General features: G+C 47.1%; 1 protein-coding gene across 1 annotated transcript; it reads left to right on the top strand.

The window, feature by feature from the left end:
* Nucleotides 1–4,068: 4,068 nt before the first annotated feature.
* LOC136752865 (ADP-ribosylation factor 3) lies at nucleotides 4,069–8,265 on the top strand. Its single transcript, XM_066708548.1, has 5 exons — nucleotides 4,069–4,153; nucleotides 6,691–6,981; nucleotides 7,239–7,349; nucleotides 7,680–7,804; nucleotides 8,070–8,265. The coding sequence occupies exons 2-5, from the start codon at nucleotides 6,834–6,836 to the stop codon at nucleotides 8,229–8,231; spliced, it is 546 nt and encodes a 181-aa protein (XP_066564645.1). The 5' UTR covers nucleotides 4,069–4,153; nucleotides 6,691–6,833; the 3' UTR covers nucleotides 8,232–8,265.
* Nucleotides 8,266–19,251: the final 10,986 nt, after the last annotated feature.

The raw sequence follows: 19,251 nt of genomic DNA, 5'->3' as shown, positions 1-19,251 counted from the left end.
CAGAACATCAAAGCTGTGTTCCCACTCTGCAGGTTGTGATTAGCTCCACAGCCCTTGGCCGAGAAGCAGCTGTATCGGCAACTCTGGGGTTGAGCTTGGCAGTCACTTCAGAGGAGACCTTCTTTCAATTATACCAACCCCTCCACCGCCTCCACCCCCTCCCTCCCCCTCTAGAGCCACCAAACCAGGCCTGCAACACCAACTCCCCCCCACCCCCACATACACAAACACAGGGGTCTCCCACTCACGCTCCACACCCCTCTTCTGCATCACCCATTCCAGAGGCCAACATCTGTTCTGCACTCCCCCCTCCATCTCCCAAACCTCTGGATTGAGATGCAGTTGAGATGCACACACACATAGACACACACACACTTTAATGAAAGTATGTATATATGCAGACACACATACTTCTGTATACATGCACAGATACACAGGTCCACATACATACCTAGAGAGGGGAATGGAGGCAGTGAGACAGAAAAAATGATAGAGAAAGAGAGAGACTGAGTGAGAGAGGAAGGGGGACATAGAGAGAGAGGGAGAGAAGGAGAGAGGGGAGGGAAGACAGAAAGAGAGAGCCAGAGGAAGATGGGGATAGAAAGACAGTGATAGGAAGAAGGAAGGAGATAGGCAGAGACAGATGCAGGGAGGCACAGGGGGACTGGTGCAGTGGCTGGTGGGTCAGTAAGCACTTCCAGACGTGTCTTAGTGGCTTTTCCGCAGGAAGACGGCAGTTTGAGACCTGTCACTGAGCAGCGTACTGCGGTGAGGGGAGTGGGGGAGAAAGGGAGAGATGTGGGGTGGGGGAGTGGACTTGCACATGGGTAATCATATGCAGTCTTATATACAAGGGAGGGAAAATGGGACGGTGGGGCAATGTTGGGCCTATCTTGGTTCCTCCTGCCCCTGCAGTTTAATTAATACCAGCAATAAGGGCCCACTGTTACACAGCCCCCCATTCTTCTTTATCTTTCTATCCTTCTTTCTTACCCTACTTTGTCCCTCTCCCATCCCTCACATTTACCTGCCTGCCCTCCTGCTCCATTCGGGTGGGGGTTACTATGAGGATATGGGGTATGGTTAGGGTTAGGGTCAGTATTAGTGGATATGATGAGGTTTAAGGTTGCAGCTGGCTAAAGTGATATGATTATGGTTACAGTGAGGGTTAGTAGAACAAGCTGAGAGCGATATTGAGTGACTCGCACTGGCATGCTAGGGGTTAATGGCGACTCTCTCTCCCATTAATTAGCGCAGAGGTACCGAAGGCCGTTAGAGGGGGTGAAGTGATTCCGCTTGCGGTCATCACGTGACAACAGGACCGCTGCATGCCAATCCCGCTACAGGGAGATATCACCGTTATTTATTAATTTCCTGATTTATTAATTGAATAATTCATGCCCGTTTCGCCGGCAGTCAATTTTTCATGCGTCCTGTTGTGCCAATTCTGAAAATACGCCTGTCCTTTTGTTTTATTATTATTTCTAGGTCAAACACAAAACATATATAAATAAAAATAAATAATCAAAAAGTGTTTAAACAGAACAAGAAAAATAGTAGCCTACAGTACACACACAGTACAGTACAGTGCACACACACAGTACAGTAATAATAATTCATTTTATTTATGAGCCTTTCAAGATACCCAAGTACACTGAAAAACATTTCAGAACAATAGACTACATCATGAGCAAACAAACAACATCAAAAATAGGTAGGAGGCGCAGAAGAGGTGTGAGTCTGAGTCTGTTTAGTGAGTGGGAATGTGTGTCAGTGTATGAGTGTGTACATATTAAGTGAGACAAAATTATAGTGATTTCATGTGTGATTGAAAAATGTGTGTCTCCTAGAGACACAGTAAGAGATAGAGTAGCAGGTGACTAGAGGAAGGAAGAGTAAGTGTCAGGAGAAGGCAATCGAAAAAATATATGTTTTAAGTTTAGTTTTGAAAGTGGTGAGCGAGTGTCAGACACATAGGTCAGAGGGAAGAGAATTCCAGAGCATAGGGCCAGCAATACTGAATGACAGTGAGTGAGTTACATCCAGAAGAGCATAAAGAATGGGACAGAGTGTCACCCAAGTCATCTGCTGGTGAAGTCAACACTGACCGGAGCAAACAGATGAAAAGATGGGTCGAGCACTACCAGGAGTTGTACTCACGGGAGAACGTCATTACTGATGCTGCGATACAGAACATTGAGGGCCTGCCTGTCATGGAGGAGCTTGACGACTTACCTACCACAGAGGAACTCCATTGCCATCGACTCCCTGGGCCCCGGCTGGCAAGTGAACCGCCCTCCTCCACCACCTCCATGACCTACTCTGCCAGTGCTGGTTAGAAGGGACAGTACCCCAGGACATGCATGATGCCAACATCATCACCCTTTACAAAAAGAAGGGCGACTGTAGTGACTGCAACAACTACCAAGATATTTCCCTCCTCAGCATTGTTTGGAAGTCTTTAGCTTGTGTTTTTCTCAACAGGCTGCAGCTGCTTCACACTGATTCAGAAGATTAGATGTCTGCCCAGGATCCTCAGTATAACTGAGTCCTTCCACAAGGAAATGCAAAGGCACTGTCCAATATGATGGCTCATCATCAGACACCTTCCCTTCTCAATCAACTGCTGTATGAAGCAGGGCTGTATACTCGCTACCACACTTATCAGCATCTTCTTTTCCTTGCTGCTATTGCATGCCTTCCACAGTACTCCATTGCCTCCCAAGACAGCACTGTTCAACATTGCAGACCTGCGAGCGATGACCAAAGTGCGTAAAGTCCTGCTAAGAGAGTTGCTGTTCGCCGATGGTGCTGCCCTCACATCCCACTCCGAGGAAGGTCTCCAAAGGTTCATTAACTGCTTCGCACTTGCATGTAGAGACTTCGGCCTGACTATGAGTCTCAATAAAGACAATATCATGGGTCAGGATGTCAGCAACCCCCCCAACATCTGCATCAGTGATTACATTCTCAAAGTGGTGGAGAAGTTCACCTACCCCGGTGCCATGATCTCCAGCAGCCTTTCCCTTGACGCTGAACTCAACAAACGAATCGGCAAGGCAGCAACGGGGAAGCCCTTTGCTTCAAGGATGTCTGCAAGCGCGATATTATCTCATGAGACATCAACCCAACAACATGGGAAGCCGTGGCTGAAGAACCAGAGCGACCAGAGGAGGACCGAGCAGTGGGGGGAGAGAAAAAAGCGCAGACAACTGAGGACTGAGGCGGTGATGCCACAGCCAGACCCAGCTTTCACTTGCAGCAACTGCAATAAGGCCTGCCGCTCCAGGATCGGACAGCACAGCCACAGCAGAGGCTGCAGCTCTAATACAAACTGACTCATGGCACAGCACTCCATTGTCTCCCGAGACAAACGGATGCCAACAACAAGTTAGAGCCAGAAGAGCGTAAAGAATGGTATGGACTGTAGGAGATGATGAGATTATCAAGGTATAAGGGGGCCAGGCCATGGAGAGCTTTAAAGAGCCAGTGATGCTGTTTCAAGGTGGGGATAATGTGTTCCCAGGGTCTGGACCGGGTGAGGATAAGAGCTGCAGAGTTCTTGACATACTGAAGTCTGTTGAGTATTTGAGCAGAGATACCAAGAGGAAGAGCATTTCAGTAATCCAACAACAAATGCGTGGATGAGAGTTTCAGCAGCAGAATTTGTTAGCGAAGCGTGGGTGGAACATAAGAACATAAGAAAGTTTATAAATGAGAGGAGGCCATTTGACTGATCATGCTCATTTGGAAGAAAGCAGCTTTGGCAGTATGGCGGACACGAGAATCAAATGAGAGTGTGGAGTCGAATATAACACCAAGGTTCCTGACTTCAGTTGACAGTGACTCAATGAACCTGGGGATAAGCAGAGATTGGTTATGATCTTTCTTCAACTAGTTACTGTATTTAGTTTTATTGGCTACATTTAGTGTAGTTTAATGTTTTATTTCGTATCTTTAATTAACAGATCAACGGTGCTCTTATTATCACTCAAGATGGCCGGCCACGCGATTGCTCAGTTGCCTCTCCGCTCTGCCTCTTCCTTGACTGCGCCGCAGCCAGCCCCCCCGAGATCTCGCGAGATCTCCCTCTCCTCCGCCTCCTCTCACTCCCATCTCCCGTGCCTGAATTCGGCTGGTGTCACCGTCGGAGGTAAGTGGAGCTCGGCGAGGGGGGGAATCAAATAAATGCATTTTGTAAATATAATTACCACAAAAAAAAAAAACAACAAGATCAACGCATAATGCACAAGATAAGACACGCATGCAGAGCGAGACAGGCGGCTGAAATATCATCTTCAACCGGCGCCGAAACCCGAGGTAGTGCCTTTCGATGCTACATTATTACAAAGCGGCGAGTAACGAGTCTTTAATGACTGTGTATGTCGTGACAGCAGAGGAGAGAGGGAGATGATAGTGGGGGGGGGGCAGCAGAGGAATAACAGCAGGAAGAAAAAGCTGGTGGTGAAGGATCTTCATCTGAACGGGTACCTGCCATTGCACGATTCTGTATGCTGGACAACATTGATGGGAAAGGGCCAGGGTTTGTGTGTTAGAAAAACAAGCGTTTGAAAAGAGTCTCCATTTTCGCCGTCTGAACCAGCACACACACACACACACACTAGCTGTCACAGATCCATTGATTCTGCTTAGCTAAACCGCTTTGTAAAGACAGCTTGAACGCACAGCCGCACAGAGACACACGGACAGCTACACAGAGGGACAACCGACCAGCAGCGCACATACATGCATAGCTGCAGACATACGAACACACACACACACACACACACAGCTCGCCTAGCTACATGACAAAGACAGGTACCCACAGACACTGCTGAGTATAGCCTACTGTAGCTAGACAGAGCGTTACATACAGACACACACGCAGATCAAAAACGCTTAGTCCAAAAATTCGTCTTTAGCTACTGCTATGGCTGCTTGTTTACCGAAAACACCGTGTTATAATGTCAGCCGGGACGAATTAGCGTCACATGATGCGAAAATGCAATCCTTGTAAAATATTTTCATATTGAAACGAATGATTTTGAATGTAGTTCATTTTCTATACATATGTGTGTGTTTGTATATGTGTATGTATGCTTCTCTGGTCAGCTGGTGATGATTAAATATACACAGTAGCTCATTTCAGATATTCATGGTTGTCCTCCATTGACATGCAGAACAGCCAGATTCTCAAGCAGATTAAACTGTATTCCTCACTTCTTCACACGCCTGCCTGCTCCTCTGTCTGTGTTGGTACCATGCAGTACATGCCAGGTTGCCAGCAGAGAGAGGTGTGAAAATATGGTAATGAGCCCTTCTCCACAAGCTCTCACGGCTGTTGTAGTAACGTGTTAGCAGAATGAATGCCTCCAGTTTCACACTAACACACCGGAGCCCTCCCCGCAAATTAGCATCCTCGGACATGTCTAATAGCCAGACACAAAAAGCCAGGCACAGGACAGAGCAGGCACTAACACTGAGTGGAGCCATAACTCTATAGCTGGTGGCTGGTGTATCCAGCTGTGCCCTATTTAAGAGGAACATGCAGATAAAGGAAAAACAATGTGTATTGCAAAGAAATGGTGATCATTTTACAGTTTTTCCTGTTTTGCACATTTCAGGATTCTGTGTACTTCTGTTGGTTGCACACCTGATAGTTCAAGACTGTGTTTTGACACTCGAGAGAGACGGAGACTTTGTGTGTCTGTAGAACAAGCAGCTCTCACAGCCCACTCCAGGGGGCGTTCTTTAATTTCAAAGGGTTTGCATTTTTTTGTTGTTCGTGATTGTCGTTGTTGTTCTTTGCTTCTGGCGTGCACTGTAATGACATTACAGACAGAGGACTGGCTTCACGGTCTAGCTGGGCAGGGTACGTGCAGAGACGGGCACACAACCAGATGTGACTCGGGGAAGGAGAGAAGAGGGAGGGTGTCTCGGTGCTTGATCTTTTGTCGTTTTACCTTGATGAGTTATAGATTTCGCTTCAGTCTGATTTTGCAAGCTGCCACACAAAACAAAGTGGGCTTAGTGTGTTTTCAGCAGTGCCACTCTGTGGACGGTCTGCCAGGCTCTGCAGCCTGAGAGACCTGCTGGGGTTGGCAGGCAGGGGGAGTCCTGCTCACACATGTGAAAGAGATCAGCTTTGTGGGGGCGTGTTCATGTTGCACAGAGATTGTGCTCACAGACGTGTGGGTGTGTTTGATGGTGTCACTGCTTTAGAGTGTGTGTGTGTGTGTGTAATATAATTGTATGGGAGTGTGTGTATGTGTGCAATGGGCTCTTGGGGGCTGAGTGGGGAAATTTGCAGAACCCAACAGATTGTGATTCGCCCAGAAGCTCTGGCAGCATCACAGCTCTGAGTGAGTGTGTGTGTGTGTGTGTGCGCCTGTGTTTGTTTCAAAGCACTTCATGTGACCGTTTTCAGTGCGTTACAGTTCAAAGGAAATTTGCACTGATTAATGTCAGCAGTTCTGTAATTGTAGTTATTAAAGCACTATATAATGTCAGCCGATTTTTTGTTTATTTTTTAACAAGGAAATCCCACCTATGTAGGTACAGTGGGGAATTGGGGGCATTTATTCTCAAGAGCTCTTCCTGATCAGCTGATTTGATGTCTTTATGTATTATGCACAACAATAACACTCAGTCTGTCTGTCCATCTGTCTGTGTTCCCTCCTCCATCGGAAGACCACAAGCTGATTGGACGAGCCAGGCCTTGCTGACAGCCAATCGCATTGTCAGGAGCTGCTGCAGTCACTGCCCCACACCCGCAACACCAGAGCGTTCCAGAGCCCCTGTAGGATCCGCACGGGAAGGGGACACGAGCTGCCATGGGGAACATTTTTGGGAACCTGCTGAAGAGCCTGATTGGGAAGAAGGAGATGCGCATCCTGATGGTGGGGCTGGATGCCGCCGGGAAAACAACCATCCTGTACAAACTGAAGCTGGGGGAGATCGTCACCACCATCCCCACGATTGGTGCGGCAGGGCAGGGGCATGGGCTGGGCAGGGGGAGGTCAAGGGAAGGGGTAGGGCAGGGTGAGGGCAGGGCTGCAGGAGGGGTGAAGGGAGGGGTGAAGGGATGATGGGGAGGGCAAGGGCAGAAGGTGATGAAGGAGAGGCTTGTGGTGAGTGTGCAGTACAGAGACGCTGTAATATCTCTCTCTGTCTCTCACCCCCTGCTGTCTCTCTCTTTCTCTCTCACACTTACAATCTCTATCCATCTCTGTCTGCAGGGTTCAATGTGGAGACCGTGGAGTACAAGAACATCAGCTTCACTGTGTGGGATGTGGGCGGCCAGGACAAGATCAGGCCTCTGTGGAGACACTACTTCCAGAACACACAGGGTGAGTGTGTCACAGCCTGGGCATCACACACATATATACACATACATACACACCTTTTCAGTCATTCACACTCTTTCTGTTGTGCGTGCTCTCTCTCTCTCTCACACTTACACACACATACACATACACAAAGAGATCCCGGTTCAGTCAGGGTAGTGTACTGAAGGGAAGGGTTCTGTACTGGAGCTCTGAGGGGACACACACTCACACACACAGCAGCCCCACAAACAGTTATTGCGGTGCCGTGTAAACTACAGGGGTTCAAGGGGCCCCCTGACCCTGAGGAATGATCAGCTGACTGTCCCCCCTCCTCCTCTCCCTGCTTCACAGGCCTGATCTTCGTGGTGGACAGTAACGACCGCGAACGCGTGAATGAGGCAAGGGAGGAGCTGATGCGCATGCTGGCAGAGGACGAGCTGCGAGACGCCGTGCTGCTCGTCTTCGCAAACAAGCAGGTAACCCCCCCCCCCCACCGACACACACACACACACACACACACACACACACACACACACACACACACCACCCCTCAACTGCCCCCCTCCCCGCAAAACCTCTCCACATGCCCCAGTTGCACACATACCTTTCCACTCCCACATTGCACTCCCTCACTCCACTCTCTCACTGCGGACTGCAGACTTGGGCATCTTCCTTAAAATGGAAAGTGGGCTTTTTGAGATGTTGACCTCTCTGTCTCTCCGTCTCTCTCTCCCTCTCCAGGACCTGCCGAATGCGATGAACGCAGCTGAGATCACAGACAAGCTGGGGCTGCACTCCCTGCGCCACCGGAACTGGTACATCCAGGCCACCTGCGCCACCAGTGGGGACGGGCTGTACGAGGGGCTGGACTGGCTGGCCAATCAGCTCAAGAACAAGAAATGAAGCAGCAGGGGGGTGGGGCTGGGCAAGGGGCGGTGTTGGGATGGGAGGGGTTTGGGGTGGGTTCTTCAGGGAACTGTGTTTTTTCGGGAAGAGGGGCGTCGGGTTGTTGCAGCAAACCCCTCGCCTCTTGCACCCTCTTTCTTAAACCTCTTTTTTAGTTTTTGGTTAGTTTGTTTTGGTTTGCTTTGTTTCTCCTCCTCCTTCTCCATCTCCTCCTCGTCCTCCTCTGTAACTGGCTGGACTTGTACCCTCCCCCCCCAGGTCCCCAGCATAAGGATAGTCAGCTAGGCTCCTCCTGCACTTTCACCTGAAGTTCACAGAAAAACTTGAAAAATCTCCAGTTGGGGTTGCGATTAGAAAAGGATTTTTAAAAATACAGATCATCAAAAAGAAAAATCACAGATGCATTTAATTTTACTGGTTAGAAATTGGAAGTTCAGGGTTGATCAGAGGTCTGCATGTGTCGCTCGGCTTTGTAACTCGCGTTTTAAAGACCCGCAACGTTTGAGGCCAACCGACATCAGGTGTGATTCTGGCACTGCAGAGAAATCCTTGTCACGCCCAAACCTCTGTGAACTCGAGGTGAAGTATGAGAAACGTAGGGGAGGTGGATTCATGTCCATTCATCAAACAAGTGTTCCCCAAACATCTTTAAAGGCTAGTCCCTAAATAATTAATCAAACCAACAAACACACAAACCATAAAAACTAAATTCAATGGGTATCTTTACTTGAGTCGCAGTTTCCTTGTTTATTATCATGAGACCCATCATATCCAGTCTCAAGTCCTGAACTGACCGAAAAATCGTGCGTTTTTAAGTATTTTCTCCCTCTGCACTGAAATCCCTGTGAGCTCCAGAACTTCTCTCTTGTGATGGAATATACAAGGACACGTTTAGTTAGTTTTTTTACTATCGAATATCACAGTCCGAGCGAACCAATAATAAAGCTATACCTAGACCTGTGGAGTTATCACACATGCAGGTTTGCTGTGCTCATATCACTGGTTCCCACGTGGTGAAATCTTTTCAGTTCTTGTGTCTGATTGGCTCCTTGCAGTTTTCAGATTTCTACCTTTTGTACTGGTGGCGGAGGGGTGGGTGGGTGTGAGGGTCTCGCAACGTTCATTTCGTAGCCATTCCTGTCTTGGCCTGACTGTGGGCGTCTCCGCACTGTTGCCTGATGGGGAGACTCTGCAGCGCTGGGTTAGCACCGCTGGGCTGTGCAGCTGGGTTACAGATGCTCTCATGTTTTCTTCAGCAATGTAATTGATCATTATCAGATTTTGTTTGTTTTATTTATTTTGTGTGTGTGTGAGTGCTTGGTACTGTGTGAGAACAGTAGGTGCTTTGTGCATGTCAGTAGATGGACAGTTGTGAGAAACCTCTGAGCAGGAGACCCTCTGAATCTCACTAGATAAGGTATTAACAGATAATAGTCCGGCCTCTTCTGTCTGTCTGTCTGTCTTTTTAGAGACAAGAGGCCCTCTCACCCCCTGTCAATGTAGGGCATACATTCAGGGCAGTAATCAAGGAGGGGGTTGTATGAGGTTTGTATGCAAGAGCAACAGTGAGTGTGCAGACAGGCAGAGCTGTCCCCTGCACTGTACTGTGCTATATGTGTATGTCCTTTGGATAGGTGGAGCTTACACTGTTTGTGTGTGTGTGTGTGTGTGTGTCTGATCTGTGCACAGATCTTCTCAGCGCATGAAAAGGCTGTCTGTATTAAGTGTAGCTGCCATTGCAAACTGTAAACCGACTCTGTGTTGTCTTGAGCTTTGCATGAGCTGCACCTGCAGATAGGTGGGTGAGTAGGTAGGTAGGTTGGTAGTTCAGTAGGTAGGTAGGATGGTAGATGGTAGCTTTTGCTATGTCGATTGTAGCTGTGCTGTAAACCGAGTTCCCATTGCATGCTCTGCACCTGCTGTGTGGACGGTTAGGTAGACGACATTGCCTGTGCTGTAGTGCTAGAATTCTTCTCTGGGTAGATAGATAGGCCGGGAGCTAGGTTAGGTAGGTAGGTAGGTAGGTAGCTAGCTAGATGACGTAGGTAGATGAGCTGTTATGTCTGCTCTGTGCTGCTGGCTCTGCAGTGCCGCCTTGCTGTACCTGCATGGGAGTGCAGGTCAGGGGTGACCGCTGTGATGGCATGAGCCATGTCTGCACTATGGGTAAAGGCAGGGGTGGACCGGCTGTAGCTGCCATGTGAATAGACTGATAGATAGGTAGGTAAGTACATATATAGATAGATAGATAGATAGATAGATGGAGCATCCATTGCCTGCTGTACTTGCTCTCTGAAAAAATTGATTGAGCGATAGATAGACAGATAGATAGTTTTGCCTGTATTGCCTATAGTGCTGTACTGTGTCTAGATAGATGGACAGGTAGAGAGAGCTCTGGATATTATCTGCATTGTACTTGTTCTTGCCTTGTAGGCCAACTGATTGAAAGCCAGCCAGCCAGAGACAGAGTTCCCATGGGCTGTGCTGTACCTGCTCTGTGACTGGATAGAAGTGCCACTGAGGGCAGTCCAGTGCCTCACAGCCACTGCAGAAACGCACCTTGTGACAGTGCTGGACAGTGCTGGACCTGCCTGCTCAGAGATGGACACATTAACCCACTGAGCTGCACACTGACACACTGCACTGCCTTTCATTATTGTTTTTTATCTATTTTATTTATTTATTTTGTTTTTGGACAGGCAATGGGCAGGATTTGGTAGTGTATGTATGCTTTTAATTATTTATTAATTTGTTTGTTCCTTCATGCATTCCCTGAAGCTGCATATGAGAGGTAGCTAACGAGAGGGATGGGATCAGTCATGTGTTTGAGTCTTTCTGCCGTCCCCTCTGCTCTGACTGGGCCACAGCTGTCAGTGTAGGGGCCCACAAAAGCACACGTGCCCACGCTGCAGGGAGCCAATCGGATTGTAGGAGGAGGAAGGGAGGGAGGAGTGGGTGTAAAAGGTTGTGGGTCTTAGGCTACATGATAAAAACTGATCAAAGTCCCTTGTTTTGGATTATCTACATATTGATTATATGGGTTCTAATGCCCTGGTATTTGATTCCTTTTCAAGACCAAATTGGAGAAAGATGAGACGTCCTTCACCCCAGTGGTGAGCGTTGAAGTGTTATTTCTTTCTTTAGTTGGTCAGTTTGGTTTTAAAATTGAAAACTAAGACCAGAATGCGTCTCGGCCCAGTTTGTGTCTCTCGATCCTGAGTGGCACAACCAGAAGCCACACCCTGCTTCATGTTACTAGGGAATCACCTCGGTAACCACCACTCGGGGGGTGGGGGGGGGTTCCAAATTACTTGTAAATACAAAATCGTCAGCTAAAAGAAAACACGGTCTTTCCGCCTGGACTCGCGTGAGTAAAATCCCGCACACAACTTTTACAGTAAAACTAGTATGTGGAAGCGATGTTTATTTTGTGTGGCCTTATAGCAGTTCTGTTGATTTAGCGTTACTGTATTCATCAATTCAGCTTCTTTCTCTTTTCAAGATGGTTTGCAGGTGGAAGCGATCAGGGTGGGGGGGGAGGGATTGGTTTCTTCATTCCTTGGCTCGTTGTGGACAACTGTACTGTATCATGGTTTATGATTTTGTTTACATTTGTTTGTCTTTGTCTGATTTCAATCCATGGCGTTTTATTTATTTATTTATTTATTTATTTATTTATTTATTGGCTCTTGTGTTCCCAAAGCTGTGCTTGATTATTTAGTAGTAGGTTTAGTGTTTCAGGTCAATTTTTGATGGCTAGACAGTGTCTGTTAAAAAATGATGATACAATAAAGAATATATATAAAAACTGGAGTCGCAGTTTCTGCTGTGACTGTAAAACCCGGCTTGTTCAAAATAAACTTGTTTTACGTATGAACTGTCCTGCTGGCTCCAGCTGACCTTGTCTTCATTTATGTCGGTTTCTTCCCAGCCCTGTGCAGGTCGGGTTCCTCGGCCCCGGCTCCCTGTAGCTCAGGTGTGTGGAAACCTCTGCTGCTTTTAAAGAGTTTCCTCACAGCTGAGCCCTGAAATGCAGCGAAAGAGAGGGAGGTGGGGAGGGAATCGAGAGCCTGTCTGCCCCCCACACACGTGGCTCCCAGGCCGCTGGGGCAGTGACAGGGGTATGCGGGTGGCGGCGGCAGGGCGGAGGGGACAGGGTGCCGGACAATAGGCCAGGTCTTCACGGGGGGAATAGCTGGAATTCTTGCCGTATCTCAGGAATTTCCCCCTAACCCCACAGACTCACTACACTATATATACAAATACTTTTTTCCCCCCACTGTGTGTGTGTGTGTGTGTGTGTGTATATATATATATATACACTCACCTAAAGGATTATTAGGAACACCTGTTCAATTTCTCATTAATGCAATTATCTAACCAACCAATCACATGGCAGTTGCTTCAATGCATTTAGGGGTGTGGTCCTGGTCAAGACAATCTCCTGAACTCCAAACTGAATGTCTGAATGGGAAAGAAAGGTGATTTAAGCAATTTTGAGCGTGGCATGGTTGTTGGTGCCAGACGGGCCGGTCTGAGTATTTCACAATCTGCTCAGTTACTGGGATTTTCACGCACAACCATTTCTAGGGTTTACAAAGAATGGTGTGAAAAGGGAAAAACATCCAGTATGCGGCAGTCCTGTGGGCGAAAATGCCTTGTTGATGCTAGAGGTCAGAGGAGAATGGGCCGACTGATTCAAGCTGATAGAAGAGCAACTTTGACTGAAATAACCACTCGTTACAACCCAGGTATGCAGCAAAGCATCTGTGAAGCCACAACACGTACAACCTTGAGGCGGATGGGCTACAACAGCAGAAGACCCCACCGGGTACCACTCATCTCCACTACACATAGGAAAAAGAGGCTACAATTTGCACAAGCTCACCAAAATTGGACAGTTGAAGACTGGAAAAATGTTGCCTGGTCTGATGAGTCTCGATTTCTGTTGAGACATTCAGATGGTAGAGTCAGAATTTGGCGTAAACAGAATAAGAACATGGATCCATCATGGCTTGTTACCACTGTGCAGGCTGGTGGTGGTGGTGTAATGGTGTGTGGGATGTTTTCTTGGCACACTTTAGGCCCCTTAGTGCCAATTGGGCATCGTTTAAATGCCACGGCCTACCTGAGCATTGTTTCTGACCATGTCCATCCCTTTATGACCACCATGTACCCATCCTCTGATGGCTACTTCCAGCAGGATAATGCACCATGTCACAAAGGTCAAATCATTTCAAATTGGTTTCTTGAACATGACAATGATTTCACTGTACTAAACTGGCCCCCACAGTCACCAGATCTCAACCCAATAGAGCATCTTTGGGATGTGGTGGAACGGGAGCTTCGTGCCCTGGATGTGCATCCCACAAATCTCCATCAACTGCAAGATGCTATCCTATCAATATGGACCAACATTTCTAAAGAATGCTTTCAGCACCTTGTTGAATCAATGCCACGTAGAATTAAGGCAGTTCTGAAGGCGAAAGGGGGTCAAACACAGTATTAGTATGGTGTTCCTAATAATCCTTTAGGTGAGTGTATATATATATATATATACACATATATACATACACACACACACACACACACACACAGTGGGGGGAAAAAAAGTATTTGATCCCCTGCTGATTTTGTATGTTTGCCCACTGACAAAGAAATGATCAGTCTATAATTTTAATGGTAGGTGTATTTTAACAGTGAGAGACAGAATAACAACAAAAAAATCCAGAAAAAGCATTTCAAAAAAGTTATAAATTGATTTGCATGTTAATGAGGGAAATAAGTATTTGACCCCTTCGACTTAGTACTTGGTGGCAAAACCCTTGTTGGCAATCACAGAGGTCAGACGTTTCTTGTAGTTGGCCACCAGGTTTGCACACATCTCAGGAGGGATTTTGTCCCACTCCTCTTTGCAGATCCTCTCCAAGTCATTAAGGTTTCGAGGCTGACGTTTGGCAACTCGAACCTTCAGCTCCCTCCACAGATTTTCTATGGGATTAAGGTCTGGAGACTGGCTAGGCCACTCCAGGACCTTAATGTGCTTCTTCTTGAGCCACTCCTTTGTTGCCTTGGCTGTGTGTTTTGGGTCATTGTCATGCTGGAATACCCATCCACGACCCATTTTCAATGCCCTGGCTGAGGGAAGGAGGTTCTCACCCAAGATTTGACGGTACATGGCCCCGTCCATCCTCCCTTTGATGCGGTGCAGTTGTCCTGTCCCCTAAGCAGAAAAAGAACTGCAAAGCATAATGTTTCCACCTCCATGTTTGACGGTGGGGATGGTGTTCTTGGGGTCATTCCTCCTCCTCCAAACACGGCGAGTTGAGTTGATGCCAAAGAGCTTGATTTTGGTCTCATCTGACCACAACACTTTCACCCAGTTCTCCTCTGAATCATTCAGATGTTCATTGGCAAACTTCAGACGGGCCTGTACATGTGCTTTCTTGAGCAGGGGGACCTTGCGGGTGCTGCAGGATTTCAGTCCTTCACGGCGTAGTGTGTTACCAATTGTTTTCTTGATGACTATGGTCCCAGCTGCCTTGAGATCATTAACAAGATCCTCCCGTGTAGTTCTGGGCTGATTCCTCACCGTTCTCCTGATCATTGAAACTCCACGAGGTGAGATCTTGCATGGAGCCCCAGACCGAGGGAGACTGACAGTTATTTTGTGTTTCTTCCATTTGCGAATAATCGCACCAGCTGTTGTCACCTTCTCACCAAGCTGCTTGGCGATGGTCTTGTAGCCCATTCCAGCCTTGTGTAGATCTACAATCTTGTCCCTGACATCCTTGGACAGCTCTTTGTTCTTGGCAATGGTGGAGAGTGTGGAATCTGCTTGATTGATTGCTTCTGTGGACAGGTGTCTTTTATACAGGTAACGATCTGAGATTAGGATCACTCCCTTTAAGAGAGTGCTCCTAATCTCAGCTCGTTACCTGTATAAAAGACACCTGGGAGCCAGAAATCTTGCTGATTGATAGGGGATCAAATACTTTTTTCCCTCACTGTACATATATATATATATATATATATATATATATATATATATATATATATACACACAAACACACACACACACACACACACACACACACACCGGCACACTCGAAGAAGGTAATTGAATAGCTCAGAACTCAGAATGAAAATAAAATGAGTTCTGCTGGCTTCTGCCTCCCCCTGCTGGGCAGATCCCTTATAGCGGGGATGTTATAGTCTTACACTTGTGGTTGATGTTTGTTTGTCTTATCTGTCTGATAAATCAAGGTATCTGTCCGTCTGTCCTTTCTTTCCATCTGGCTGTCCATCGGTCAATAGTCCAATGGTCCATCTATCAGTACATCTGTGTCTGTCTTATCTGTCTTGTCTGCCCATCTGTCGATCACAGTCTGCCTATGCGTGGCTGTGGTGTTGGGGGAATGTAGAATTCAGTGACCCCTCTGTTGACGTCGAGTGTATAATAATGAGCTCTTTGTGCGCAGCGTGTCAGTGACCTCTGTCCTGTGTCTGTGGTGTTGTCAGGCTGCAGCCTTCCATGTGAGCCACCAGGGGGCACCCCTTGCCAGCACACCTGCCATCTGCAGCTTTGAAGGATTGTTCAGCAGGTGCGGGTGCTGCCTGTCAATCATTTCCTTTCTTCACAACAGGTGAGGTCACTGACAGCACACTCTCCCTTACAATGGAGCCAATAGTGGCTGCCACATACCCAGACGCACGCATACTTAGACACGTATACACACACACACTCGTACACATACAGACAACACCTACACCCCAACACACACACACACACACACACACACACACGTGCAAAGACACTTACACTCACTGACACAGTTACACACCGCCTGTCACAGTCAAGTGGGGTTCATAATATGTCTCTTAAAATCACCTTCAGTGCTGGGGAACACAGCAGTGCTGCACTGGGAAATGGGGCTGAGAAAACCTCAGAGCTCAGGGACAGAAGTAGAAAACCTGCAGACCCTGTCCCCTCCAAGACCTGTTGTTGTTGTTGTATTGTGCTGTGTTGTGCAGCCCTGTCATGGCTGTGTCTGTGCTCTCTGTGCCTGCCACCTTCTGAAAACTCCAGGTGTTAGGATCAGCTGCTACAAATACCCACCGTGGGTAAGTAGACGCGTGTGCGCCCAGGCCTCGGCCCCAGCGCCAGCCAGAGCAAGCCAGTGACGCTCCAATCACAGCGTGTGAGTGTGAATCACTGCACAACCAGTTCTCCAACTTTAACAAAAACAAAACATTCCCAGCAATAACAACTGAAACTAAAAAAAACAAGAAAACAATTGAGAGAAACACACTGGGTTATTTGTACACTGCCTGAACCCTGAGTCAACTGACTGGCTCTTTCGGTTCTTTGTTTCCTGGAAACCCCCCCCCAGGTAGGTTTGTGTGTGTGTCTCTGTGTGTGAGTGCCTGCCTGCATGAGCACATGGGCATGTTAGTGTCTGTATGTATTAATGTGTGTCTGTATATGCATCTGTATGCATTTATATGTTTCTGAGTGCAATTGTGTGTGCGTGTGTGTGCTTGCGTGCACCTTTGTGTACATGTTTGTGTGTGTGAATTTCTGTGTATTTGGGTGGGTGTGTTTGTGCCTCCCTGCTCGACCTTAGTGACTGAAATGTGAGTTTGTTTACAGGGTGCGTCTCTCTGGTTGAGGCACACAAAGTCTTATAACCCCCCTTAAGAACTCTGTGCTTTTTCTGTGTCTGTGAACGTGGTCACTGCATTACTGTGCTACTGCAGTGACATAACTCAGAGAAACAGGGTCTGCTAAGAACAAGTTTTTACCAGCAGTTCTGGGTTGATACATCACACAAGCCCCCCTAATACAAAACATTAAACATACCACTGGTTTGCTCATGCTTGAGCATATATGTTTTTTCCTCAGGACCCGTCAGGCAGAAAAGCAAACATTTCCTCATCACGGGGCAGACATGTGAGTCCCGTTTTCTCTCTCTCCTGTACAGGCTGCATCAAATTGCCTGGACTTCAACTTTTCTAAGCATGAATTGTGGGATTGCACCATGAACCTCTTCTGTTCAGCTGCTCGTAACAAAATATTTTTTAATGGACCCAATGTCTCTTTCTCTGGATTATTTTGGACTCTTCCTTAGACACTAGCGATTATGCCCCTGTGATTGGCTGATTACCTGAAGACTGGCAGTCACTGGTGTCTTTTCCTCTCTCAATTGCTTCTAATGGTCCCTGCATTCACAGGAGCCCCCCCCCGCCCTGCGGTGAACACACAGGCATGAAAACAGGCATGCAGGCGCCATTCTCACAGAATAAGGCTTGGTGTCTTGTGCAACATTTTGGAGGAAGAGGTTTGGCCTTGTGCTAAACGTAAATAAACAAATGTTTCTTTAATATTGTGTATATTTGACAAGATCATCAAAGTTGATTTTTCCTTCTTGGTGTCACTGAAAGGATAACAAACTGCGTGGCTCAGTGCTTTACAGTCATACCGAGGATACTGCTATAAATGAGGATATATTTTGTCACACGTCCAAGTTCTCAAAACCCAATGGTGAGAATAGGCACACGCACTGACAAAAGTACAGCCTCATCCTTAGCAGTAGTATACCCAAGACTTATTTTACCACTAGACCGTGCGGTTGCATTTGCGTTAAGGTCACCAAAGAGCAACACAAACATGTTGACTGCCTAGTTCACTGCACAGGCCTGGGACACTGAGCTTGTAACTCTCTGATTCCAACTCTAACACTTGCACCCCAGAGACAGAACACGCAACAGAAGTCTGAATCCCCTCTTTATGTCCTGTCTCCCCCTCTGGTCACTGTAGCGGCTCTGTTTGAAAGTCCTGCTCTGTGCGACATCAGGAGTCAGGGTCCCGGGTTAACAATGTGGCTGTTGTTGCCAGACAAGTGTTCCGCCATCAAAGACTCAATGATTAACCAGCGGACTCGGACGCGTACACAAAGCCCCTCTCAAAGGAACACCCGCCCCCCCGCCCATTAGCACAGATAAAAATATCTCTGCAGATAACTCAGAGCAAGAGGGAGCGACATTATACCTCTTTTGTCTCCAGTTTGTCGTTTGAATTCTGTGTTAGTCGCAGCCCAGTTTGGTTCTGTTGTTCTGTTGCACTGATATTTTTTCAATATCAATGAAACAGCCATGCATTGCAGCTAATTAATTCAATAAAACTGAGGGTGGGGGGGTGGGGTTATGTCATGTGTAGAAATTCAGCAAAGAACCACCAAGGCCAGGGGACTTCAGCTGCTTTATTCCATACAGAGCGCTGTGGAGCCACAGCAAAATCAGACTCCAGAGGGGAAAGCTTAATCTTATTTACTTTACAGGCTGTATGTAACATATCGTATGTTCATGGTCTTTCCCATTGCCATTTTGATGAACCCAGAAGTATATGTGTTTATACAGTGAGGGAAAAAAGTATTTGATCCCCTCCTGATTTTGTACGTTTGCCCACTGACAAAGAAATGATCCGTCTATAATTTTAATGGTAGGTGTAGTTTAACAGTGAGAGACAGAATAACAACAAAAAAATCCAGAAAAACGCATTTCAAAAAAGTTATACATTGATTTGCATGTTAATGAGGGAAATAAGTATTTGATCCCCTATCAATCAGCAAGATTTCTGGCTCCCAGGTGTCTTTTATACAGGTAACGAGCTGAGAATAGGAGCACTCTCTTAAAGGGAGTGCTCCTAATCTCAGTTCATTACCTGTATAAAAGACACCTGTCCACAGAAGCAATCAATCAATCGGATTCCAAACTCTCCACCATGGCCAAGACCAAAGAGCTGTCCAAGGATGTCAGGGACAAGATTGTAGACCTACACAAGGCTGGAATGGGTTACAAGACCATCGCCAAGCAGCTTGGTGAGAAGGTGACAACAGTTGGTGCGATTATTCGCAAATGGAAGAAACACAAAATAACTGTCAGTCTCCTTCGGTCTGGGGCTCCATGCAAGATCTCACCTCGTGGAGTTTCAAAGATCATGAGAACGGTGAGGAAT

The sequence above is a fragment of the Amia ocellicauda genome, chromosome 7 (genome assembly GCF_036373705.1).
Source record: "Amia ocellicauda isolate fAmiCal2 chromosome 7, fAmiCal2.hap1, whole genome shotgun sequence".
Classification (NCBI taxonomy): Eukaryota; Metazoa; Chordata; class Actinopteri; order Amiiformes; family Amiidae; genus Amia; species Amia ocellicauda.
The sequence above is the reverse complement of the archived record's forward strand: the minus strand, read 5'-3'. Positions and strand labels throughout refer to the sequence as shown.